Source organism: Bos javanicus, chromosome 7 (assembly GCF_032452875.1).
Source record: "Bos javanicus breed banteng chromosome 7, ARS-OSU_banteng_1.0, whole genome shotgun sequence".
Taxonomy (NCBI): Eukaryota; Metazoa; Chordata; class Mammalia; order Artiodactyla; family Bovidae; genus Bos; species Bos javanicus.
Window position 1 is genome coordinate 62,164,883 of NC_083874.1, and position 26,809 is coordinate 62,191,691.

Below are 26,809 nucleotides of genomic sequence, written 5' to 3' on the forward strand. Positions count from 1 at the left end.
TTGGATTGGGAGCTTGGGATCAGCAGATGTAAACTGGTATATAGAGAATGGATAAACCACAAGGTCCTACTGTACAGCTCAGGGAACCATATTCAATACCCTGTGATAAACCATAATGGAAAAGAACAGGAAAACATATATATATATATATAAAACTGAGTCAGTTATTAACACAACACTGTAATTCAGCTAGTTGTGTCTGACTGTGCAGTCCTGTGGACTGCAGCCTGCCAGGCTCCTCTGTCCATGGGATTCTCCAGGCAAGAATACTGGAGTGGGTTGCTGTGCCCTCCTCCAGGGGATCTTCCTGGGATAGAACCCATGTCTCTTACATCTATCTGCATTGGCAGATGGGTTCTTTACTGATACTGCCACCTAGTCTTCACTTAAGGAAAAAAAAAAAACCCTCAGATCTCTCCAACATCATCCTTAGAAGACTTCTGGAGGGTAGTAAGCTCCTTGTCAGTAAGGGTATTCAAGCAGAGATCAAGGTATGCAGGAGAGGGTTAACTGGTAGTTTCTATTCCCACATCTTTTTGCTGTCTTCCTCTACTGCAGAGGGAAAGGGAAGTTAGTTACATCTCCTACACTCTTGGAAGTCTGTTCTTTCCTTTCTGGCCAAAAACCCTGATGGAGTACCCCTGTGGTGGCCCCTTAGCTGGGTGCTAGGGACCCACCGCTACCAGGATGCAGAACGAGCCTTCCATGACCTTAGTTGGAAGTCATGAATATCAATCAGGGTTTCCCATACAGAAGTAAAAAAGTTTTTCAACTGTGATAAGTGCTCTGAAGGAAAATTTCAAAAGGCTGAGTGTGTGTAATAAACAGGAAGGCTTCCTGAAAAAGAGGTTAAGTCTCCCGCACAGCAATGTTCTTTTCACCTCCTTGCCCTAACTAAATTCAGCATCCCCCTAAGGTCACTGCTTCCTCTGCAGGCCTCTGAGAGAGGCTCCCCTCTCCTCATATCACATGGCCAGGAGCCAGGGAGGATCCTTGTTCCTGTTTCTTTCCTCCTTCCTCTCTAAGACAGTTGGCTCCTCGGGAACACGGGCCAGCATACCACGGCACTTCTACTTGCTTCGGCATGCACAACCCTCAGGCCGGCCCCCTCTTCCACCTAGCATCTTCTCTCTCTCTCTCTCACTGTTTTTATCTCTCTCTTGCCCTATCTCTCTTCCTCCACCATTTCCCTATTATCATACTTTTATTTATTTATTTATTCAGCTGTGCTCAGACTTAGTTGCAGCATGTGGGATATAGTTCCTTGACCAGGGATCAAACCTGGGGCCCCTGCAATGGAAGTGTGGATTCTTAGCCGCTGAACCACCAAGGAAGTCCCTTGTTGTGATCATTCTTGATACGTTTATCCATATAAAAGAGTCATCTGTGCTCCAGTCTCTTAAATTCTTGACCCCTTTTGCTTCCAAATAGCTTGTTCTCCACCTTACCCCACACATTCCCTTCTACCATCACACCCTAGACCTTGTCATTATCAAAACCCGTACCACTCTTCTTTTTTTTTAAGTTTTACTGGAGTATAGTTGATTTATAGTGTTGTGTTCCTGCGCCACCTTCAAAGCCTCTGTTTCAAGCACCCTATTTTCTGGGTGCCACACCAACTCCTGCTGGTCTGTTTCACATCCACTAGTGTGCAGACCCTACCAGACTGTGACCACATCGGGGTCTCTCGTCTAATGCTAAAAAGTCTGTGACTCAGCCACCGCTCTTCATCCCCACATAGCTTCACTCCCTTTTCCACCCAGTGACTGGTCAACCATGCAGGCTCCCTGCTACACACTCCCATCCTCTTGTCCCTCTCCTTGTTCTGCAGCCATCCTTCAAAGCCACAACACTGTCCCGATGCACCTTTGCCTCTGCTTTAAGACTACACCCAAGCCATTGAATGTGGATAGAGAGCAAAAGGCAGGTTTGCCAACCAGTCACACTTTCAACTTATCAAAACCTCAGGTGGTACATATATACAATGGAATGTTACTCAGCCATAAAAAGGGATTAAATTGGGTCACTTGTAGTGATCTGGGTGAACCTAGAGTCTGTCAGACAGAGTGAAGTAAGTCAAAAAGAGAAAAACAAATATCATATATTAACACATATATAGGGAATCTAGAAAAAATTGTACTGATGAACCTATTTGCAGGGCAGGAATAGAGACACAGACATAGAGAACGAACTTGTGGACACAGTGGGGGAAGGATAGGGTGGGACAAATTGAGAGAGTAGAATTGACATATATACACTACATGTGTAAAATAGATAGCATGTGTAAAATAGATAGCCCCATGCTCGGTGATGACCTAGACAGGTGGGAAGGAGGGGGTGGGAGGGTGGCACAGGAGGGAGGGTTTATATGTATCAGTTCAGTTCAGTTCGGAGAAGGCAATGGCACCCCACTCCAGTACTCTTGCCTGGAAAATCCCATGGACGGAGGAGCCTGGTAGGCTGCAGTCCATGGGGTCGCTAAGAGTCGGACACGACTGAGCGACTTCACTTTGACTTTTCACTTTCCTGCATTGGAGAAGGACATGGCAACCCACTCCAGTGTTCTTGCCTGGAGAATCCCAGGGACGGGAGAGCCTGGTGGGCTGCTGTCTACGGGGTCGCACAGAGTTGGACACGACTGAAGCGATTTAGTATAGCATAGCATCAGTTCAGTTCAGTCGCTCAGTCGTGTCCGACTCTTTGCGATCCCATGAATCACAGCACGCCAGGCCTCCCTGTCCATCACCAACTCCTGGAGTTCACTCAGACTCACATCCATCGAGTCAGTGATGCCATCCAGCCATCTCATCCTCTGTCATCCCCTTCTCCTCCTGCCCCCAATCCCTCCCAGCATCAGAGTCTTTTCCAATGAGTCAACTCTTCGCATGAGGTGGCCAAAGTACTGGAGTTTCAGCTTTAGCATCATTCCTTCCAAAGAAATCCCACGGCTGATCTCCTTCAGAATGGACTGGTTGGATCTCCTTGCAGTCCAAGGGACTCTCAAGAGTCTTCTCCAACACCACAGTTCAAAAGCATCAATTCATCAGCGCTCAGCCTTCTTTACAGTCCAACTCTCACATCCATACATGACCACAGGAAAAACCATAGGCTTGACTAGACGGACCTTTGTTGGCAAAGTAATGTCTCTGCTTTTCAATATGCTATCTAGTTGGTCATAACTTTCCTTCCACGGAGTAAGCATCTTTTAATTTCATGGCTGCAGTCACCATCTGCAGTGATTTTGGAGCCCCCCAAAATAAAGTCTGACACTGTTTCCACTGTTTCCCCATCTATTTGCCATGAAGTGATGGGATCAGATCCCATGATCTTCATTTTCTGAATGTTGAGCTTTAAGCCAACGTTTTCACTCTCCACTTTCACTTTCATACATGGCTAATTCACATTGTTGTACAGCAGAAACTAACACATTGTAAAGCAATTATCCTCCAATTAAAAAAACAAAAACGAAACCTCAGGTGAGTCCTAGCACTGTGGGGCAAACCTATTTGTCTTACTTATGTTGCTCTTCCACTCTTTAAGAGGCTATTTCCTGAATTCAAACCTCCATTACTCTCCCTCTTTTCACTGTCAGCTGATGACATTGTTCTTATTTCACTGAGAAAACAGAAGCAATCATAAGAGAACTTCCTTATCCTCCAGCCACTAAATCTACACACTGACATGTGTCCGAACGCACAGACTAACTAGGCTTTTTCTGCCGTGAGAATAGGCGAGTCATCCTCATCCTGCCCTAAGTCCCTTTATCTTGTGCACTGGATCTCATCCCCTTTCCTTCACCTATTCCAGAGCCTTCCTCCTGCAAAGATCCTTCCCTCTCTCTTGCATCATCAAACCTTTACTTTTCATTTCGTCATTCCCATGAACATATAAACATACCACAGGACCTTTCATCTCTCATCTCTCTGTTCCCTTTCACAGTAAAACTCCTTAAAAGAGTCATCTCTACTTACTCTCTCCAATTTCTCACTTTCCATTCTGTTGGATTTACTTCAGCTGACTTCATCCTTATTACTTCACTGAAACTGCTCTTGCCAATGGCAACGATGCCTCCCACTGCCAAATCCAAAGGCTAAACCTTAGCCCTCTTCTCACTTGTCTTGACAGTAGAAATTTTGGTCCTTTCTATACACACAATTTTTACTGCTGTGGTGATAGACTCTAACATGCTGCCTCCTTTGTTATGTATGGCATTCATGCCCTTGTTTATCTCCTCCTCTTGAGTGTGAGTGGGACCTGTTCTTGCTTCTAATTAATAGAATGTGGCAAAGATGATGTAATGTCACTTTCATGATTACATCACGTTATATGAGATTTTGTTTTACTGACAAACTCTAGAGACTTCAAAGTCAACAGCTTATTTCTTGAGTGGTGGGCATACAGATATTTATTCTAATATTCTTTAAACTAGACATATATATTTCATAAACCTTTCTTCATACATGTCATATTTCACAAAGACAAAATTTAAGACCTGCAACAAGAAGATATTCAACAAGCAAACAAAAAGTCCAGCTGACTTTAAAGAAGTAAGTGGTCATGTTAGGAAGCCCACATGGTTAGGAGCTGAGAGTCAGCAAAGAGCTGAGGGTCAGCAAGAAGCTGGGGCCCTCAGTCCTACAATAGCAAAGGAATTAATTGTGCCAAAAACCTGAGCTTGGAGGGCTATTATTTTCCATTTGTGCCTCCAGATGAGACTAGAGCTCAGCCAACAACCTGGTTGCACCCAGTGAGCCCCTATAAGCACAGGACCCAGCTAAGCCATGCCTGAACTCCTGACCCACAGAAACTGAGAGACAATAAATGTAAGTCATTTTAAGCCACAAAGTTTATGTAATTTATTAGATAGCAATTCGCTGAGTCAGACACAACTGAGTAACTAACACAATAGGAAACTAATATAGCCACTCATCTTTTTTATACGGTTGTTTTGTCCCTAATAGCATCTTACATGTATTTTTAAAAAAACACAGTCACAATGTATTTTCATATTAAACAGGTACCATTCAATACCGTCACATGGCAAATTGTGACCACAAAACCCCAGGGTCTAACTGAGGATTCAGAGGAGAACCCAGACGCTCTCATACCTCTTATAAAGCGTGACCCTGACCAAATACCTTTGTCTCTCTGAGGTCCAGTTCCCCATATAAAAAATGAATTGGGGGGAGGTGGCTTCCCTGGTGTTCCAGTGGTTAGGACTCAGTGCTTCCACTGCAGGGAGATGGGTTCAATCCCTGGTTGGGGATTTAAGATCCCGAAAGCCACGAGGGGTACCCCCCCAAAAAAAAACTAAGAATGAATGGATTGTAGCAGACCATCTCAAAGGAACTCTAAAGTGTGATATATAATGATTCTGTGGCTGACTGACTGAGGGCCCATCCAGTCATCTTTGGAGGAAGGGTGTTGCTAAAGTACGAAAAAGAAGGACTCACAGAGCTGAAAGATGTGGGAGATGAATTTCCTCCCCTATTAATTTCATTGGTGAGAAACTGAAGCCCGGATGAAAGGGATTTGCTAAGACATGGCAGAGTCAGCCTCAGCCCTTCTCTTTGGGCTCCTACATCAGTGTTTTCTTCAGTGGCAACCAGGAGGCTCTTCTCTCTTCTAAGGTCTGCCAGGTTCTTTGTTACCATTGTGAGGTAATCCCAAGGTCTGCCCGCCCACTCTACAGACAGGACCTAGTGGGTTTGCTCCAGATCTTTTAAGAGTTTGGGCCCAGTCCTAGGAATATTCCTCATCCAGTCTGGCCTTTTCCTGCCTCATTTCAGGAGGACCTACCAGTTGGTGTTGTCCTGTGTGAGACTGAGATCAAGGAAGCTCTTGGCTGAGTCAGAGGTAGGGGAGTGTGTATGGGTGAGATGGAAGCTGTATACTGTTTTCAGGTAGATTGGAAGCTAGAGTTTTGGAGAACCTGAGATGAGTAAGCTCTTGGAGGCTCCCCAACACACACTCTAAAAAGTAATATTCATATTCTAAGAAAGATGTCCATAGATAAATCCTTAATTTTTTTTAACCAAGAGATTTTTAATTAAAAGCTAGAGTCTTCTTATCTGACCATCTCCATTCCTCTTACTGGAGCAATTCTCTCTCTCTTTTTTTTTAATTGTTTTTGTTTGTTAGTTTTAGTTCTTTAGTTCTCCATTTCTTTGTATAATATACTTCAATGACATTTTTCAACTAATCAACATGATGTTAGATGAAAATTTACACCTGTCAACCTCCCCCACCCCTCCTCTCAATATAATTATTTCATTTTAGTTCCTTTCAACATATCTTTGTACTTTTAAAAATTATGTAAGCATAAACTTCTTATAAACAGTTATCTGTGTTAGTTTTCTATTGCTGCTTTAGCAAATTATACATTTTGTGCATAAGACAACACAAATTTGTTACCTTGTGTTGTTGGAAGTCAGAAGTCCTAAAATCAAGATGCTGGCAGGGCTGTGTTCTGGAGGCTCTAGGAAGAATCTGCTTCCTTGCTGTTCCAGTTTCTAAAGGCTGCCTGTATTCCCTTGGCTTGTGACCCCTTCCTCCATCTTCAAAGCCAGTACAGTAGCATCTTCTCCCTTCTCTGACTTTCCTGCTTCCCTCCTATAAGAACATTTGTGATTACATTAGGCCCAACTGAGACAATCTAGGATAACCTCCTTTCATCAAGAGCTTCAACTTACATCTGCAAAGTCTCTTTTGCCATCTAAGGTAACATATTCACAGGCTGTGGAAATTAGGACCTAGACATCTTTGGGGACCATCATTCTGCATACTCCACCACACATCCTGGTTTTCCTGGAATAGTCCCACTATATTCCCGGTGTTCTGGTGTGAATACAGCTCCTTTCATTCTCAAAAGTATCTCCACCTGAACAAAAAAATCATACAAACACTAAAACTTATTCAATGGTTCCCAATCTCTTTTATACCATAACACATGTGGACAATGCTAACAATTTATACATTGTCAGGATAAAATAATTGCTCATGACTATAGGTAACTGTCTCAGAAGCTCCAGCCACCTGGTTGCCCCTGGGGGAAAAGTACCAATATCAGTATCCCTGTACTCATTTATGGTACCTCACTGACCAATGCACACCCCACGAAAGTGATATAATATGTTTTAAAGCCTGTTCTTTGGATGTGCTCCTGTAAGAGCAGCATTTGATTCTAAGGAGTGTACTCGGGTTCTCATACACATGCACTGACAATGCTCCTGTTCTTGCAATCCTGCCTGCAGGTTAGCTTAGGTTGACAGGCAATTGGCATTTTTTCACATATGCCCTCTGGTTCTGTGCCCCTGCAGAATTTCCCATCCCTTGAGCATTCTCCCATACATCAGAGTGTTGTATTGATGGTAGAGTGGTCCTACTGGATTCTCTGGATGGGCTTTTGGACAGTCCGCAAAATTTTTCTCTGAGTCTGCGGAATGCATAAATCTCTTAAGTTTGTAACACATTTTTTCCCCTCTAAACATACTTCATTTACCACAAAGACACTAGTGATAAAATTTACCATCATTACTCCCTTCCTAATTATCGCAAGTCACAAGAGCCTGGCTCAGAGGCACATTATAGTGTGTTGATAGAGCACCAGCACTTTTCCTAGTGTCTGAGTTGCTGTCTGTTCCCATAGTGAGGCCCTTGCTTTAAAGGCTGCTTTTCATTTCAACCGTGTTGCTAATTTACTAAATGGAATTAACTCTCCTTTGTCATCTGCATGTTACATCTTGATGTGTTTGGCTGTTTCTAATTTCTCATTTCTATAGCAATTTCTGATTTCCATTTCCAAACTAAGAATTTCTAAGTTAACTTTTCGGCACTTGTGCCACTGAATGAATTCTCAAATTATACTGTATGGCTTATAGAATATTTTAAATTACACTAACAATAGATGCTTACACTATGGCTAATAAATAACTCAATTCGCCCACAGAAGTTCCATGTGAACAAAGGCATTTTTCTTGGCTTCTGACAAAATTGGGCAGAGAGCAGCACAGTTTACAGTTAACTCTTTTGAACATCAGTTGTGCTATTACGGGATACCCTGTGAAACTTTAAATTTGAGTGGGATTCTAAGTACCCTAAATTCTGCCTATGAAGTAGAACTTTAACATTTTATACCACACCATCTTAAATTCATGTAATCCAGATATGTATACAGAGACTGCGTTGTGCACCCCAGGTGTTTTTCCTCCTTAACCAAATATGCTCATTCTATCTGTGCTATTTGGTAACCTCTGGGCTTGGAAGCAAGAGCCAAGAAACACATGATGTGTGTGACTCTGGGAATACTGCCCCTTATCTCTAGGCCTCCACTGAGAATGACAGGTTGGGCTCACTGACCCAATGGGGCTTTCCAGCTCTGATAATCTAGAATTAAAGGAAGCTCCCTGGAAGAATCCTTCATTCTCTTTATGTCTAGTGGTATAAAAAAGAAGAAAAAGAAAATAAAGCAGAAAGAAAAGAAACAACTACAAGAAAAAAACGAAGGAGCAGAAACATGTTGATAAAAGAAGAGGAAAAAAGCAAAAAAATCCCTCAATTCACAAAGTGTGAGTATGGACTTCATTTATTAACAAGTAGGTTTCAACCCATGATATTTTTTAAGAACACCAGCTGTGGAGTTATGCAGAGCTTGTCTCCTGGCTTCAATACTTAGATTCTTGTGAGACTTTGGGCATAGTTTTTCTGCTTTCTTGCCTCAGTTTGACCTATTAAGTGGAATTAAAAATAACGATCTCATATAAGATTTTAGGTGGGGAGTAAATCAGTTGTAAAGCACATGGCAAGTACCCAGTGCATCTGAGATCTTACTATCAATACCATCACTTTCCTGGGGTCACTCTGAGATACCGGGGACAGGAATTCTTCTTCTTTTAAGGTGTCTGTAAGTCGCTCTGCCCTTTCCCATCCTCATGAGGCTGAACAACTCCAATTCCTGACTGAAGAACCCAAAGAGGCAAAGAAGGCATATTATCCTCATGCTCACCAGGTCTGAGGAGGACACTGAGAAAAATCAGAATCACTTCTTGTGTCGGTGGGCCAAATGCTCTGACACCCATCAGACCCTTTTCTGGCTGATAGGTGAGGAGGCAGAGGCTCAGGGAAGTTAACCCCCAAGAGGTAATGTCACCTAGCCAGAGCTACAGAAGGTAGACAGGCTGTATCTCAACAGTTTTGACATAATAGCCTGCTCACTTTCTCCAAGGAGGCTGGGCTCCTGCATGTTCTCAGCCCTTCAAGGACATTCTCCACTCTCCTGCTTCATTAACTTTGGATGCTGCCGAGTGGTGGGTGTGGTGAGATGATTAAGTATGTGGTCGCTGGAATTCTGGCTTCAGCCCTGATTAGCCATGTGAACATGAGTGAGTGTTTTTAATCTTTCTAAAGTCTACTTTCGGACTTGTGGACACAGTGGGGGAAGGAAAGAGTTGAGTGAACAGAGTAAGTAGCATCGACATATATACAGTACCATGGGTGAAGCAGATAGCTGATGAGAAGCTGCTATATAACCTAGGGAGCCCAGCCTGGTGCTCTGTGATGACTTAGAGGGGTTGGATGCAGGGAGGGGACGGAGGCTCAAGAGAGAGGTGATATATGCATAATTGTGGCTGATTTGTATTGTCATACGGCAGAAACCAATACAACATTATAAAGCAATTTTCCTCCATTTAAAAAATAAAATAAATAAAGTCTACTTTTCCTCATCAGTAAAATGGGGATGATGCTTTATGCCTAGAATGAGAAGCTGAGATAGGGTTTCTTGAGCAAGTGATTTACTGAGGGAGTATTCTCAGGAGAGGAGAAGGCAATGGCAACCCACTCCACTGTTCTTGCCTGGAGAATCCCAGGGACGGCGGAGCCTAGTGGGCTGCTGTCTATGGGGTTGCACAGAGTCGGACACGACTGAAGTGACTTAGCAGCAGGAGCAGCATTCTCAGGAGAAGGGATGAGAGGGAAGCAGAAGTGAAGAAAAAGGGAAAGGCTAAGTGAGGATGCAGTCTCAGCTGGAGACTCGCTTCAGCCGGATCCCATGGGGAAAGCTGGAGCACAACTTGCATCACTGAGCTGGTCCCACCTAAAGGTCAGGGGACTGACCTTTGGATCCCATCCCCTCTTAAGTAATTGGCTGTGAATGGCACTTTCCCCATCTGTCATAGAGTGTAAAGGAAATGGACTGGGGACTCAAGAAGTCCTGAAAGGCGAGGTGGAAAGATAAAGGGGAAACTGAGCAGGACTCATAAGACACACACAATCTCACCATTCTCCTTATTTTTTCTGTAGGGATATAACTGGAATTTGCTTCAAAATAATTTAGGGTACAGGGGCATTGGGTGTGGTGGTGTTTGGTTGGGATACAGATAAATAATACTGGCCAAGAACTCCCTCCAGAGTTGGGTTCACTCCCAGTACCCAATCAAATCTGTTCTTTTGAGCACCATCAATGGTTATTCTTTTGGGGGGAGGGGGCTGTTCTGGGTCTTTTTTGTTTTGCATTGGCTTTCTCTAGCTGCGGTGAGTGGGGATTACTTTTCATTGCGGGGCACAGGCTCTAGGTATTTGGGCTTCAGTAATTGCAGCTCACAGGCTTAGAGTGCTGGCTCAGTAGTTATAGTGCACAGGCTTAGTTGCCCCGCAGCATGTGGGATCCTCCTGAACCAGGGATCGAACCCATGTCCCCTACATTGGCAGTGGGACTCTCAACCACTAGAGAAGTCCCCATCAGTGCTTATTCTTTACTAGATACAATGGTCTGTTTTCAGTCCTCTTTCTACATGACCAAGCAGTAGCATTTGACATAGGCAGTCCTTCCCCTTCTAGAATAACTTGCTTCAGTTGGCTTCCAGGACACCACCACTCCTGGTTTTCCTCCTAGCTCAATGACCATGCCTTCATGGTCACTTTTGCTCATTCATAATCATCTTTCTGTCCTCCCCCATACTTGATTTTTAGGTTTTCTCTCATCTTTATTTGCACTCACTTCCTTGATGATCTCATCTAGTCTCTCTGCTTAACTACCATTAATTTGCTGACAATGGTGACATTTTTATCTCTAGGCTGGATTTCTCTCCTCTCCACAATCGTTCCAATGCCTACCTAACCTTTTCCCTTGGATGGCTAATAAGAGCTTCACACACAATAATCTCCAATTCCTCCCCACTCAAACCTATTCCTGCCATTGTCTTTCTGATCTAGTTAAAAGCAATTCTCTTTCCTGTTGCTCAGACCAAAATATTTGTCTCCTCTGTCTCATATTCCACTTACAGTCCATCAACATATTCAACCTATTATAAAAATGCTTTCAGAAACTGACCACATTCACCGCTGTCACTCTTGTCAAGTCATCACAATCTTATTCTTATTCTGACTTGCTGCAAACTGCCTCCCAACAGATCTTGCTGTTTGTGTCTTTGCCAATATCAGGGGTTATCTGGCAAAGATATAGAGATACGCTGTTGTGTGCTAGGTTTTCTCTTTCTTTCATTTTATTTTTGGTTGCACTCAGTCTTCTTTGTGGCACACGGGCTCTTCCTTGCTAACCACGGGCTTTCTTTATTTGCACTGAGAGGGGGCTACTCTCTAGCTGTGGTGCATGGGTTTTTCATTGTAATGGCTTCTCTTGTTGCAAAGCAGGGGCTTTAGGAAGACCAGGCTCAGTAGTTGTGAGTCATGGGCTTAGCTGCCCGAAGCATGTGGGATCTTAGTCCCTGGTCCAGGGATCAAATCCATATCCCTTGCATTGGCAGGTGGATTCTTATCCACTGGACACCATGGAAGTCTCTAATTTCTAATTATGGCTTCATAATTATGGCTTCATAATAATAAGGTTCAGAGAAGGCAATGGCACTCCACTCCAGTACTCTTGCCTGAAAAATCCCATGGATGGAGGAGCCTGGTAGGCTGCAGTCCATGGGGTCGCTAAGAGTCGGACACGACTGAGCAACTTCACTTTCACTTTTCACTTGCATGCACTGGAGAAGGAAATGGAAACCCACTCCAGTGTTCTTGCCTGGAGAATCCCAGGGACGGGGAGCCTGGTGGGCTGCCGTCTATGGGATCGCACAGAGTCAGACACGACTGAAGCGACTTAGCAGCAGCAATAATAAGGTTGGGCTTCCCAGGTGGCGCTAGTGGTAAAGAACCCGGCTGCCAATGCAGGAGACATAAGTGACGTGGGTTCAATCCTTGGGTCTGGAAGACCCTCTGGAGAAGGAAATGGCACCCCATTCCAGTGTTCTTGCTAGAGAATTCCACTGACAGAGGAGCCTGGTGGGCTATATTCCACAGGCAGAAGACCCAGGTTCGATCCCTGATTCAGGAAGATCCCTTGGAGAAGGAAAGGGCAACACGCTCCAGTATTCTTGCCTAGGCAATCCCATGGACAGAGGAGACTGGCAGGCTATAGTCCATGGGGTCACAAAAGTTGGACAGACTCAGTGACCAAACCACCACCAATGAAAAGGCTGATAGAGTCCTAACAGTATCTGAAAATTGTGCAGCCTTTTTTTAAAAGTCTCTCTAAGAAAGGTATAAAAGGGCTTCCCTGGTGGCTCAGAGGTTAAAGTGTCTGCCTGCAATGCGGGAGACCCAGGATCAATCCCTGGGTTGGGAAGATCCCCTGGAGAAGGAAATGGTAACCCACTCCAGGATTCTTGCCTGGAGAATCCCATGGATGGAGAATCCCATGGATGGAGAAGCCTGGTAGGCTACAGTCCACAGGGTCACAAAGAGTTGGACACGACTGAGCGACTTCACTTTCTTTTCACTCTCAGTCATCATGGGAGGAAGAATCCTATCTACAGCCAAGGCCTCCCCGGTGCAGACGGGGAAGGCAAATTCCCACTTGCATCAGTAATTCCAATAAGTTCTGTCTTTTGGGGTAGAATACTAGAAGGAGCCATAGAATAAGTGAAATTTGAGGCCTGGAGGTGACCTAAAAGAGGCACTCTGGACTTGGGCTCAGCAGCACTTCAAGCATAGTTCCTGGCACTGAGCAGTCAATGAACTGGGGAGTTCTACCAGGGATGGGATGAACTCATTCATCCTCTTATTTTGACTGGGCATGAATCTACATTCTTTTTTTTTCCCTCTGGTGAAATGAACCAACCAGAGTAGATTTTTTAAAACATATAAATAGGTTATAGAACACATAGAGATTTTGAACATATATATGTAAAGTAGTATACATTTATGAAATAATTTAAACAATGTAAACAGTGAAGAATAAAAATCTTAAGCAAAACAGTAAGTACTAGTATTCATGATTCTAAATTTTAGCACCATGATCTGTACATGCATATATATAGATATTTCTATAAATACATAGCATAGTGTTTAGAAAACAACAGTAACATGATGGTAACTGTAAATCTTTGGAGAAGATAGCGAATTTGGGAGAAGAGGAATTTTCACTGTTTACAGAGTCATATATTGTCAAACATTTTTAATAAGAACATGTTACTGTATTACTTGTTTTTGCTGACTGTGTAGAGCTTCTCCATCTTTGCAAAGAATATAATCAATCTGATTCCAGTATTGACCATCTGGTGATGTCCATGTGTAGAGTCCTCTCTTGTGTGGTTGGAAGAGGTGTTTGCTATGACCAGTGCATTCTCTAGGCAAAACTCTGTTAGCCTTTGCCCTGCTTCATTTTGTATTTGAAGGCCAAACTTGCCTGGTACTCGAGGTATCTCCTAGTTTCCTACTTTTGCATTCCAGTCCTCTATAATGGGGCTTCCCTGGTAGCTCAGATGGTAAAGAATCTGCCTGCAATGCAGGAGACCCAGGTTCAATCCCTGGGTTGAGAAGATTCTGTGGAGAAGGAAACAGCAACCCACTCCAGTATTCTTGCCTGGAAAAATCCCTTGGACAGGGGAGCCTGGTGGGCTACAGTCCATAGAGTCGCAAAGAGTTGGACACGGCTAAGCGACTAACACTTTCTCTTTATGATGAAAAGGACATCTTTTTTGGTGTTAGTTCTAGAAGGTCCTGTAGGTCTTCAAAGAATCATTCAACTTCAGTTTATTCTACATCAGTGGTTGGATTACTGTGATGCTAAATGGTTTGCCTTGGAAAGGAGCCAAGATCATTCTGTCCTTTTTGAGACTGCACCCAACTACTGCACTTTGGACTCTTTTGTTGACTATGAGGGTTAATCCATTTCTTTTAGGGAATTTTTGCGCACAGTAGTAGATATAATGGTCATCTGAATTAAATTTGTCCATTCCCATCCATTTTAGTTCACTGATTCCTAAAATGTCAATGTTCACTCTTGCCATCTCCTGACCACTTCTAATTTACCTTGATTCATGGACTTAATATTCCAGGTTCCTATGCAATACTGTTCTTTTATAGCATCAGACTTTACTTCCATCACCAGTCACATCCACAACTGGGTGTTTTTTTTCACTTTGGCTGTGTCTCTTTATTGTTTCTGGAGTTTCTCCATTGTTCCTCCATTCTTCTCCAGCAGCATATTGGGCACCTACTGACCTGGGGAGTTCATCTCCCGGGGTCCTAACTTTTTGCCTTTTCCTTGTGTTCATGGGGCTCTTGAGGCAAGAATACCTAAGTGGTTTGCCATTCCCTCTTCCAGTGGCCCAGACTAGCACGGACATGCCCTCAGCTACTCCACACAACTGGACAACATGCCCAGCACCTTGGTTGTCCCACTGCTCGTCGTTGTTGAGCCTGTAAACCTTCACTGGCCACCAGGTGTTGGTCAACGTGCTGCCAGGTTCAGGGCAAAGGCCTTGCTGGAATCCACGGGAAAGGGGTCTGGGGAAGCCTGGAGTCGAGGTTGGAGGCAGCCAGGAGCAGAGGGCTGCTGGCCGCAGTGGGGCCCTTTGGCTGTCTGTATGGCTGGCTGCTGGCCAGGCTCTGGTCCCCGCCTTTCCTCTCCTCTGGCTCCTTGTCTTTATTGTCCAGGCCCAGGAAGTGCAGCCACCGAGAGAGGGGCGCGCAGTACTTCCCAGCCTTTCACGGCGCTGCCACAGGAATTTGGGGGCTCCTGCCTCCGCCATGGTGTCTGTGAAGCTGCTTCCCTGCCATAAGTCCCCTCCTCAGGCCCTGCCACTCTACTTATAATTTTTACTGAATATTTTAACAGCTTTATTGTGGTATAATTTACATACAATAAACTGCACACATTTAAAGTGTATAACTTCACCAGTGACACTATTACCACAGTCGAGATAATGGACGTATATGTCACCTGGAAAGTTTCCTTATGTCCCTTTATAATCACTTTCTTCTCTCCTGACCTCAACAACCATTCCCAGGCAACCACTGATGTGTTTTCTGTCAGTGTAGATTAAAGTTTCTAGATTACATAAACACAATGTTTTTTTTTTTTTTCTGACTTCTTTCAGTATAATTAAGATCTATCCATTTTGTAGCTGTATCAATAATTTGTGGGTTTGTTTCTCTGAGTAGCTAATCTTTTTAAAGTTAAATCTTTAACTTTTTAAGTTTAAAAATTTAAAAATCTTTAAATTTTTAAAGATATTTTTTAAAGTAAAAGAGAAGCGTAGATAAGACATAAACCTCAAACATACTGAAAAGTTGTCATTCAAAAATGTTAAATTTTTAAACTATATTAAAAAGATAGAATTGGCCTTACAGAGTCCCACTTCCGGTCGCCACCACATATGTTTGGTAAAAGTTTAAAAATATGACTAAAGTTTTGAAAAGATGTATTGTTTTTCATTCATAAAAGCAACATATGATCACCGAAACGTCTTAAAGAAAGTTCAGCGCGTGGAAAACAGAGCCACCTTCCACAAGCCCACACCTCAGGTGACCGTGCTCTGAGACGCTGGGCTCTCGACTGGTGCCCAGATGTTCGACGCCCGGCTCAGTCCCAACTCCGAGAACCGTCGTTCCCGCAGTTTCAGCTCCCCGTCGCCAGGTGGTGCTGCGAAGCCGAGCCCATTAGAGGGGAGGCGTAGCCGCGCGCGGGAGCACGTGACCCGGGCCTAGGGTTTGAGCGCCTGGGTCACGTGACGGGCCCGGAAGCGGCTGCTTGGGCAGCGGAGGGTGGGGATGGCTAGGGCTTCGAGCTGAGGCAGGAACTGGTGGACTGGTGGGCTGCTGCACCGAAGTGGGAGCCAGAGCTGGAGTCGGAACTCGAGCGGTAAGTCCGCGCGCTGATGGGCTGGGGCTGGCTGCCGGTGGTCGCCTTTTGCTGAATCCAAGTCGCCTTCCTCCGGGTTCAGCAGATGCTCCGGGTCTGGCACCGACCGGCCTGGGCTGCGAGTCCTGGTCTCCTCGGCTCCCCGGTGGCAGCTGCGGTGAGTTGTGGGCACCCCTCCCGGATGAGAGGTGTTCTTCGCGCTGTCTCTTTTGACCTCCCCATCCTTTTTGACAGGTGTGGGAACAGGTCCCGAGATGGGAAGGATCACCGAAACGACTAGCTAGGGCTTCTGCTGCGCTTCCTACAGTGGTCCAGACGTCGCGGGGAGGTGACCCGGCAGTTGCGGGAGCCCTGCTGGGAAATTGCTGATAGCCGGTCTTTGGGTCATAGAATGCCGAACTGCCAGGACTCTGGGAAATTATCTTTTGCAGTCACTTTCTAGAGCTGTTGAGGAAATCGAGGTCCTAGAAAAAGTAGGGGTTGCCTAAGGTCATCCAGTGAGTTAGTCGCAGCCCTGCGACTAGAATCCAAGTCTCCCTGAACTCCAGCGGCTTTTTGCTTTTCACCAGACTGCCTCCTGCGGAAAATTTGACAGGTGGAAAAAAAAAACAACAACAACACCCTTTTCCTTCGTTCGTTCTTCCCTTTTCAGCTTTGCATTCTCAATTGCCGCTAGATCGGCTTGGCTCTGGGTGTGGTTCCCTCATTCACTGTTCCTCGATTTTTCTGCAAATTCATCATGCTTTTAAGCATCCTGCAATTTTGTTTAAGTCATCCCAAAATATGAAATAAGAAGCAGAGTATGATGCTCTTGGGAGGGTAGGCGGCTCCCAGCTGAGGTTGTGGAGAACGCTAGCGTTAACTTGCAGAATGTCAAGACCTTTGCTTTGTTTTTAATGTAGCTTGTCAGATTTGAGGAATGCTGGTTATTCCGATGAATGTTTTGCAGTTATTTGAGGCTTGCTGAAAGAAGATAGCTTGGTGTAATGGAAAGAACCGAGATTGGGGAATTAGGAGATTTTGTTCTAGTTCTGACACTTGATTTGCAACCCGGGATGACTCCCATCCTTGCTTGGGTTTGGATTTCCAGTCTGTACAGTGATGGGGTGGAATCCCTAAGATCTCCTTCTGCCCTGACATTCTCTATCTCACTCTGTTTTCTAACCAGAGAGATCCTACCTCCTCCCTCCATTTGTTTCTTAATACAGTTGTCCAGGAAGCAGTTCCCTACTTGTTTATAGGTTGCCATGAAATTCACCTCCTTTTTTCTTACTGTTTATATTATATCTAAGCTAAATGCTGACAGCTGAAAATGATTTTGACTTTTATTATTTTAAGTGTGATCAAGGGCCTCTTTGATTCTTGTTGAGAGCCTATTTTACAGTAATTAACATGATTGTATGTTTAGAATGTGGTTTTTTAAAAGGTGTTCCTGAAGTCAAGAGGACACCAAAGGCTGGATCATTTGCTCTGAGTTTGAGACTGGGGTGGAGGCCTTATGCAACAGAGCCTGCTCTGATGATGATATTAAGTCCCTCTCTCTTTGTTTTCTGATTGTGCCATTTATAATTGTCTGCTCTTGAGTCCTTGTTTTCCCTTTGAAGCATGTATCTGTTCATTTGGCCTCATCCCTGTTGCAGCTTGAAGTGCTCAGAACTTTGTCTATTTTAAAGGCAGTATAAGGAGGCGGATTCCATTCTTTTGTAGTGTTCCAGAGATGACAACTGGGACCAGGGGATGGAAATACCATAATGAAAGTGGTTTTTGGGTGAGAATGCTGCTGCTTCTGCTGCTAAGTTGCTTCAGTCGTGTCTGACCCTGTGCAACCCCATAGACGGCAGCCCACTGGGCTTCTCTGTCCCTGGGATTCTCCAGGCGAGAACACTGGAGTGGGTTGCCATTTCCTTCTCCAATACATGCATGCATGCTGAGTCGCTTCAGTCGTGTCGTGGACCGCAGCCCACCAGGCTCCTCTGTCATGGGATTCTCCAGGCAAGAATACTGGAGTGGGTTACTGTTTCCTTCCCCGTTGGGTGAGAATAAGAACTTTGAAAGAAGTGGTGCTCTAGCATGTTGCAACACAGCGTGTGGCAGTCCCTGTCACTAGAGGTCATTGTTATTAGGAAATTACTTTTGGGAATGTGGTAGGTAGAGGATCAGACTAGATAAAAATTTAAGTTTTCTTCTAACTCTGAGGTTATGTGAAATTCTAGGACTGGACTTGTTAGCAGGTGGGATGTGAGTTAGAGATAGTGGAGCAGCGGGTCCACTTTTGTGCATGCTTTGTTTTTCTCTTCGCTTAGATAACAATTCTCATGTTAAATGCTTCTGCTTTTTCTTTTTTTTCCCTCTCTCGCCTCCCTTCCCCACCGAGTGTCTCAGTTCTTTAAGTTCTTGATACCTCTTCCAGGATCAGATGCTGAGGAGACATTACTGTTAATGATATATTCCTTCTTTCCACCCTGACTGGGAGTGAGATCCTAGAACTGGGCTGAGTGAGTGGACTTTGGTTTCTACTTTTGCTGACTAGTCCTGCTAATTTCTTCCAGAAGTATGTGACTACCCCCTAAGTCCTAGGCTAGCATTTCTCTTTTTCCCAAAGAGGAAGTTCACGTTGAGTCTTAACTCAGATCTTGGAGGAATCCTTTACCTCCTTCCTTTGGCCAGGCCTAACTGGGTCTGAGCACACAAAGCTAGCTTCTATTTAATGAGTGTGTGGGGTCCGTTGGCTAGGACATTCTGCATATACTAAAAAGAGTAAGCTCCTGATGCTATATTTGGTGCTATCTCTGCTCTTTTCTCCCAGACATTCTCTTGGAATCCTTGACACCCAGGGCCAGTTATCAATGATTCTATCCAGTAGGAAGGATTCCTCTGTGCTTCCCTTTTCCGTGAAGTTCAGCATTCTGTCTCCGTGGGTTACTGGGATGCTCTCGGCAGATAGATCATTGTTTCTGAGATGGGGACCTGGCTCAGCTCTCCAGAGTGATAGGATGGAGGAAGTTCTGTGGCACTTTATTTGTGTAGTGACTCCCTGCCTTGAACTTCCTTCTCTCTAGTAATAACATAGTTGCTACCATTAATAAGGGTCCATTATGCACCAAGCAGCATATTTAACATCTTTTACTTCTACATTCATAACAATATTGTGATATAAGTGTTATTAATAACATTTTTCAGATAAGGAAAGTAAGACAAAGGGAGATTAGGGTCACATAACTAGGCTCTGAACTCATGCACATTTTGTTATGTGGGATTCCCCCTGTAGACTTAATCCTGCCTGAGTTCTGTTCCCAGGGAGATTTTAGGAAGAGTAGGTGGTGTGTTAGAAAGAACACTGGGCTAGGAATCTGGTATGCTGGGTTCTGATCCCAAACTGTTAACCATCTGAGGCTTTGGTGTTCTCATCTATAACTGGGAAGCTGGAGCTTGGTCAACTGTCAGTCATGCCTGGTGCTAATGTTTAGAGATTTTTATGATGGTGAGTAAAAAGTCAGTTTGCTCATTCAGCTGCTCCTGTGCAGAGCCTGCTGAGGTCAGCAGCTGTTTCATGGCTGCCCATGCACCTCACTGTCTCAGGCAGGAGTCTCAAGTCAGGGAAGTCATTCTGTGGTAGATCAGATGGAGTACTATCCCATGTCTCCGAAAACAAATCATGTGGATGTCAGACATTTTTACTTCCCTCCTTGTAGACAGCATATAGGAACACAGTCTATGACTTTGTTCGTGTTTCTGGAATTCCAGCAACGGAGAAGAGAGCGTATATCTAGAGAATTCACTGCTTCTCTGGGTTCTAGAAAATGTGATTGTTTTATAATAATAGTAGTACTTATAATATGCATATATCACCAATCCATAAACTTTGGTAGGAGATGAGGCCTGGGGTGTACCTATCATAATAAGAAGCCTGTTAAATGCTGAGGCTGAATCAGATTGGGCCCAGAGATCAGTTTGTTTGTTTTAGCAGTTTTATTGAGATTAAATTCACATAGCATACTATTCAACCATTTAAAGCATACGGTTCAACAGCTTTTCTATTGAATTCACAAAGCTGTGCAACACAGTCATTTTCAGAACATTTCATCACCCCCAAAGAAACTCAACCCTTTAGCCGTCACCCCTTAATCTCCCCAGCTCCCAAATGTTCCTCTGTGACTGACTTCTTCCCCTTAGAATAATGTCTTCAAGGTTCATCCATGTTGTAACATCTATCAGTATTGCATATTTTTCTTTTTTTGTTTTTTGCTAAGTAATATTCCATTGTATGGATATATCACATTTCATTTATCCACTCATCAGGTTTTTTTCCCCTCATTTTTTGGCTAATAGGAATAATGCTGCTATGAATATTTGTGTGTACATTTTTCTGTGGACATACATTTTCATTTTGGTGTGTACCTAGGAGTGGAATTGCTGGGTCCTATCCACCACTCATAGGGACATACCAAAATGAAAATGTATGCCTGTAGGTACATACCAAAATGAGAATGTATGCCTGTAGAAAAATATACCCAAAGATGTTCATAGCAGCATTATCCCTAATAGCCAGAATTACTGGGTCATATGGTAACTATGGGCTTCCCTGGTGGCTCAGACAGTAAAAAATCTGCCTGCAATGCAAGAGACCTGGGTTCAGTCCCTGATTCAGGAAGATCCCCTGGAGAAGAAAATGGCAACCCGCTCCAGTATTCTTGCCTGGAGAATCCCATGGACGGAGGAGCCTGGCAGGCTACAGTACAGTCCATGGGGTCACACAGAATCTGACAGGACTGAGTGACTCACACTATCACTGCTCTTCATGGTAACTATGTTTAGCCTTTCGAGGAACTGCCAGACTGTTTTCCAAAGTGACTGCACCATTTTACTTTCTCATCAGCAATGTAAGACACGATTCTCTACAATTTCTCTGCATCTTTGCCAGTACTTGCTGTTACTTGTCAATGGCACCCCACTCCAGTACTCTTGCCTGGAAACTCCCATGGACGGAGGAGCCTGGTGGGCTGCAGTCCATGGGGTCGCGAAGAGTCGGACACGACTGAGCGACTTCACTTTCACTTTTCACTTTCATGCATTGGAGAAGGAAATGGCAACCCACTCCAGTGTTCTTGCCTGGAGAATCCCGGGGATGGCAAAGCCTGGTGGGCTGCCGTCTGTGGGGTCGCACAGAGTTGGACACAACTGAAGCTGCTTAGCAGCAGCAGCAGCTGTTACTTGTCTTTGATTCTAGCCATCCTGGTGTATGTGAAGTGATACCTCACATGTGATATTTGTTTCTCATTTACCTGATGGCTAAAGATATTGAGTATCTTTTCATATGTTTATTGGCTTTTTTCACATCTTCTGTGAAACAGCTCTTTAGGTCCTTTGCCCATTTTTAAATTGGGTTTCATTTTATTATTGAATTATAATAGTTCTTTGTATGTTCTGGGCACAAGTACCTCATCAGAAATATAATTAATAGAAAACTTTTCATATTCTGTGGGTTGTTTTTCACCTTCGTGGTGGTATCCTTTGAGGCATAAACATTTTAAAGTTTGATTAGGTCTAATTTATCTATTTTTTCTTGTGTTTCTTGCTGTCATATGTGAGAAACTGCTTATTTCATGGTTACAATGGTTTATGCTTATGTTTTCTTCTAAGAGTTTTTATAGTTTTAACCTTTACATGTAGGTTTTTGATCTATTTTGAATTTTTTTTTTTTTTTGGCCACTCTGAGTGGCATATGAAATTTTAATTCTCTGACCAGGGATTGAACCAGTGACCCCTGCGTTGGAAGCACAGAGTCTTAACCAGTGGACTGCCAGGGAAGTCCTATTTGGAGTTAAGTTTTGTATGTGGTGGGAGGTGGAGTTCCAGCTTCTTTTTTTTGCACGTGTATTTCTAGTTGTCCAGCGTTAATTGTTGAAAAAACTATTTTTTCCTCCATTGAATTGTTTTGGCACCCTTGTCAAAAATCACTTGACCTAGGTATAGAGTTTATTTCTGGACTCTCACTTCTATTCAGTTGATCTGTACGTCTGTCCTTACGCCAATACTGTACTGTCTTAAGGTTACTTACTGTAGCTTTGTATTAAGTTATGCAGTTGGGAAGTCCTCCATCTTTTTTCTTTTTTCCAGATTTGTTTTGGCTGTTTTGGACCTTCTGAATTTCCATATGGATTTTAGAATTGGCTTGTCAATTTTTGCAAAAAGGGAGCTGGGATTTTGATAGGGATTCAACTGAATCTGTACATCAGTTTAGGGAATATTGCCATCTTAATAGTGTTAAATCTTTTAGTTCATGAATATTAGGATGTTTTCTCATTTCCTTAGGTCTTCTTTAATTTCTCTATGGTGTTTTATAGTTTTCGTGTACAAGTTTACACCTACTTGACTAAATTTCTTCCTAAATATTCGATTCTTTTTGTTGCTGTGTAAATGGACCTGTTTTCTCAAGTTTGTTTTCACCTTGTTCACTGAAAGTGTAAAGGAATACAACTGATTTTGGTATGTGCATCTTATATCCTGCAACTCTGCTGCATTTATTAGTTTTAATCGTTTCTAGTGGATAATATTTTTTGTGTTTACAAGTCACCCTTAGGAGCATTGCTTAGCTTTTGGTAATGAAGCGAACTGACGCTTGCAGTGCCTTTCCTGCCCTCTTCTCTTTTCCCCTCCTTGACTTTCCTGTGTGCCCCAAAAGAGACCTACAAATTCATATAAATGGATTCTCCTTGCTGGAAGTCATCATGTTTATTATACTGAAATTTGGAATAGAATTTAATCAGTAAATTAAATTTGGCCAGTCTGCTGTGCAGCATGTGGAATCTTAGCCCCCTGACTAGGGATTGAACTGGCACTGCCTACATTGGAAATTCAAGGAGTCCTAACCACTGGATCACCAGTAAAGTCCCATCACTAAACTCTTAGATAGCTATCTTAAGAACATTTTAGATTTTCAAAAGTGAGTTCAAAAATGAGCTAAGTATTTTCAAAACTATGAGTCTGATAGGTGGAGGAAAGATGCTCTTAAAGTCTTGATTATCAATTGTCTTTTTTTGGAAATTAAAGAAATGTAAAATAAAATAAATACAAGGAGCCACTCATTCATCAGAAATACCAGAAATAAAAATGATACTATCCATGTATTCCCTGGTTGTCCAGTGGTTAAGACTCAGCACTTTCACTGTGAGGGCCCAGGTTCAGTCCCTGGTTGGGGAGCTAAGATCCCACAAGCCATGTAGCATGGCCAAAAAAAAAAAAAGAAATAAAATCCAACATTGGCAGGGTTATAAGAGATAGGCATGTCCATATATTGCTAGTGACACTTTAGGTTAGTTCAGTCATTTGTGTAGTAAAACCATTTAAAAAACCTATTCACCTAACTCTACTCCAAGGATATGACTTGAAAATTAAAAATTACATGTGGGAATTTTTTAGCTATAAGATAGTCATTAAAAGAAGCAGAAGCTCAAAATTTAACTGGGAGCTAGTGAAGCAAATTATTTTATTAATATAATGATAGACCATTATGTTACAACTAAACATCATTTGTGTGTATACTGCATTGATTTAAGGAAGAGTAGATATGAAATAAGTGAGAAAAGACCTTGAAATAGCAATTATTGATTAGTTAAAAATAATTTTTATATAAGGAAAAAGAAGAGCATTTATCAAGGTTATTTAAAGAGTTGACGTTTCAATTTTGGTTCAAATGTACACTTGAATATATATGTTTGTCACCCAACATGCAGACTTTTCTTACTTAGTACTCTCTTGAATCTGAATATTTTATGGAGATTTTTTACTTTGTGTTGATGGACCACACATGTTATATAAACTCAGTTCATTGTCCTTAAGAACCTGAAGAACAAGCTTGTTTTGAACTCTTAATTATCACATCCCTCATTTGGACAGTTAACAGGGTCTATTAAAACTCCCACAGGGCAGGAATTAGCAATTATAGCAGTAGATGGTGGAAACCAGATTTCATCACAGAGAGCTCAGGGCAGGGTGGCCAAGGAGACTAGCACTAAGTGGGGATAGCTAGAGAAAAGACGTGGAGGCCTTGGTTGCCAGAAGAGCCCTAGAAGGAAGTAACCTCCAGAAAATGATCACACCCACCCTCTACAGGCTTCATTTCCTGCCTAGCAGTTCTGAGAAGGGCTTCTGCTTGGAACTTTGCAGGAATAAGATACGCTATCTCCTAGAATGATCCAGTGATCCATTTGGACAACTCCTGTTTTGCTTTGTTTTTTTCCTTTTTGGCTGTCATGCAGCTTGCAGGATCTTAGTTCCCTGACCAGGGATTGAAGCCGATACCCCTGCAGTGGAAGCATGGAATCTTAAACCCCGAACCAAGGACTCAGGGAAGTTCCTGGATACTGCCTTTAATACACACACACACACACATATATTTTTAAATATCTTTATTTATTTATATATTTGGCTGCTCCAGGTCTTAGTTGCGGCACACGGGATCTTTAGTTGTGGCATCTGGGACCTAGTTACCAACCAGGGATCAAACCCGGGCCCCCAGAATCGGAAGGTCGAGTCTTAGTCACTGGACCACCAGGGAAGTCCTGTGGATAACTTCTTTGAGAGTTGGCTTCCTTATGCCAAAGACCTGCCTCCCTTTACTTTCCACCTAATGATCCCATTTCTGAGTAATCTTTGAGGCTCCAAAGGATGAATCTGATCCCTAGAACAGCTTTGAAAGACAATTTTTGTACCTCCTGAGTTTCCAGTTCTCCAGGTTGAACCTTCTCAGGACTTCCAGCCGTTCTTCATTTAGCTGCTTTCTTTCCCCCTAGTGACCTTGGTGCTGACCCCTGGCTATACAGCAGTTGATCATCATCCCCTTTATAGTGTGCTACCTGGAACAGAGTACAAGATATGGCAAAAAAAAGAACAGTCTGTCATCTCCCTGGGGTTCTTCCTTGTAGTGAAACCAAGAATTGCATTAGCAGAATTGGCATCTACTGTGTTATCATTGATTTCTGTTGAGCTTATCATCAACTAAAACCAGTAAGTAGCATTATTTTCCTTTTTCAACATGCACAGTTGCCAAGCCACATCTTCCACATTCTGCAGTTGTTCACTGGACTTTTGATCTATAGATTTCAGCTTCTTTCTGAGCACTTTTCTTAGTGATAATCTGCTGTGGGTCACTTCAGTTTTTATAGTGACATGAGGAGGCTTCTTAACAGTGTTTGAAGTAAATTGAGTGTCTGTACCAAGAGTGGTTTCTTGGTTGATGGGGAGGGATTGGGGAACTTGTCAGTGCCTGTTTTCTGTTCCTCTCCCTTGGTAATATGCAGGGTTCACTGGAAGGCTTCTGTTCCTCAGAGCTTTGGGTATATGGGAAGAGACTCAAAAGTAGCCATTGTGTTTGCATAAAGAATTACATTGATTCCTGGAAGAGGTGCTGAGAGATAGGTTAGTATACCATACCCCCTACACCCAAATTTTTAGCATTTGGAACTAAGACCTGAGGCACATAAGAATTGCTTCAGGCCACTGAGCAAACTAGTGGTAAGAGGCAGCTTTAGCACCCAGGTCTTCTGACTGCTTTCCTAGTGGCTCAGATGGTAAAGAATCTGCCTGAAATGCAGGAGACCCAGGTTTAATCCCTGGATCGGGAAAATCCCCTGGAGAAGGGAATGGCTACCCACTCCAGTATTCTTGCCTGGGAAATCCCTTGGACAGAGGAGCCTGAACAGGCTGCAGTCCATGGGATCGCAAGAGTCAGACACAACTGAGCAACTAACACTTTGACTTTTCACACTTCTGACATGCATAGATACTAACCTTTTTTAAAAAAAAATTATTTACGTATTTGGCATGCTGGATCTTAGTTGTAGCACTCAGGATCTTTAGTTGAGGCATGTGGGATCTGGTTCCTTGATCAGGGATTGAACCTGGGCTCCTTGCAACAAGAGCATGGGGTCTTAGCCGCTGGACCATCAGGGATGTCCTGCATAGAAACTCACTTAATCGATTTTACTCGAGTAGCAGCTTTCAACTGTTCACATTAAGATACTTTTATAGATTTCCCCTACCCCAGCCTTCTTATAAGTTTAGTTGCCCCAAGAGCTTAGATGACTCCTTGAATTCTTCCACCATGTGAGTAAATGATGCCCTCTTAGATGCTTAGCAAGGTCAGCTCTGGTGGTGAAGTGAGGCAGAATCCTCTTGGACTTCCAAGGCCTGTGCTGGCTTTCTGCCAAGCTCTTTCTTCATGAGGTTATGTGGTTGGTGGGAGAAAATGAGATCACCCTGCATCACTCAGGTGCCAGGTGGGGTCTGAAGAATCCCCAGGGGCTGGACTTCTGGGAGCACTTGACACAGAGCTGTCTAGTCTCTGGCTGCTAACGTTATGTGTCAGGTGGGACAGCACGTTGTGTGATGGCCCTCGGAGGTCCTGTCTCCCCCCGGGCATCTGAGGCAGCATATGAGATTCAGGATAGGGAAAAGCACTTTGTAGGCAGGTGGTCGTACCAGTCTGCCAAGTGTCAGAGGATTTTTATTTGCAATTTTTAACGTTCATGAACCGTTTTTTCCTTACTCAATTGCAGATTCTTGGAGGAAGATGACTCGCCTTCATTATGATATTCCATCACTGCAACTGGCAGTGTATTCAGTGATGTTTCCAGATTCAGGCAGTGTCAGGATGTATGT

The 26,809-nt window shown here is 43.4% G+C and overlaps 1 protein-coding gene across 7 annotated transcripts in view; it reads left to right on the forward strand.

Annotated features, from left to right (window-relative positions):
- The first annotated feature begins 5,720 nt into the window (after positions 1–5,720).
- Positions 5,721–26,809, forward strand: part of SLC36A1 (solute carrier family 36 member 1) — a 98,406-nt gene continuing 77,317 nt past the window's right edge. Inside the window, exons 1-3 of one of the 7 annotated variants that reach the window (XM_061424090.1) lie at positions 16,020–16,150; positions 16,233–16,307; positions 16,385–26,803. Coding sequence is in view for 1 of the 7 variants with exons in the window: in XM_061424087.1 (XP_061280071.1) it covers positions 8,516–8,567 (52 nt within the window). In the remaining 6 variants the exon portion in view is untranslated. Of the gene's footprint in view, positions 5,857–8,437; positions 8,568–16,019; positions 16,151–16,232; positions 16,308–16,384; positions 26,804–26,809 lie in introns of those variants that run through there. The other 6 variants (XM_061424091.1, XM_061424094.1, XM_061424087.1 and 3 more) reach the window with 6 other exon arrangements.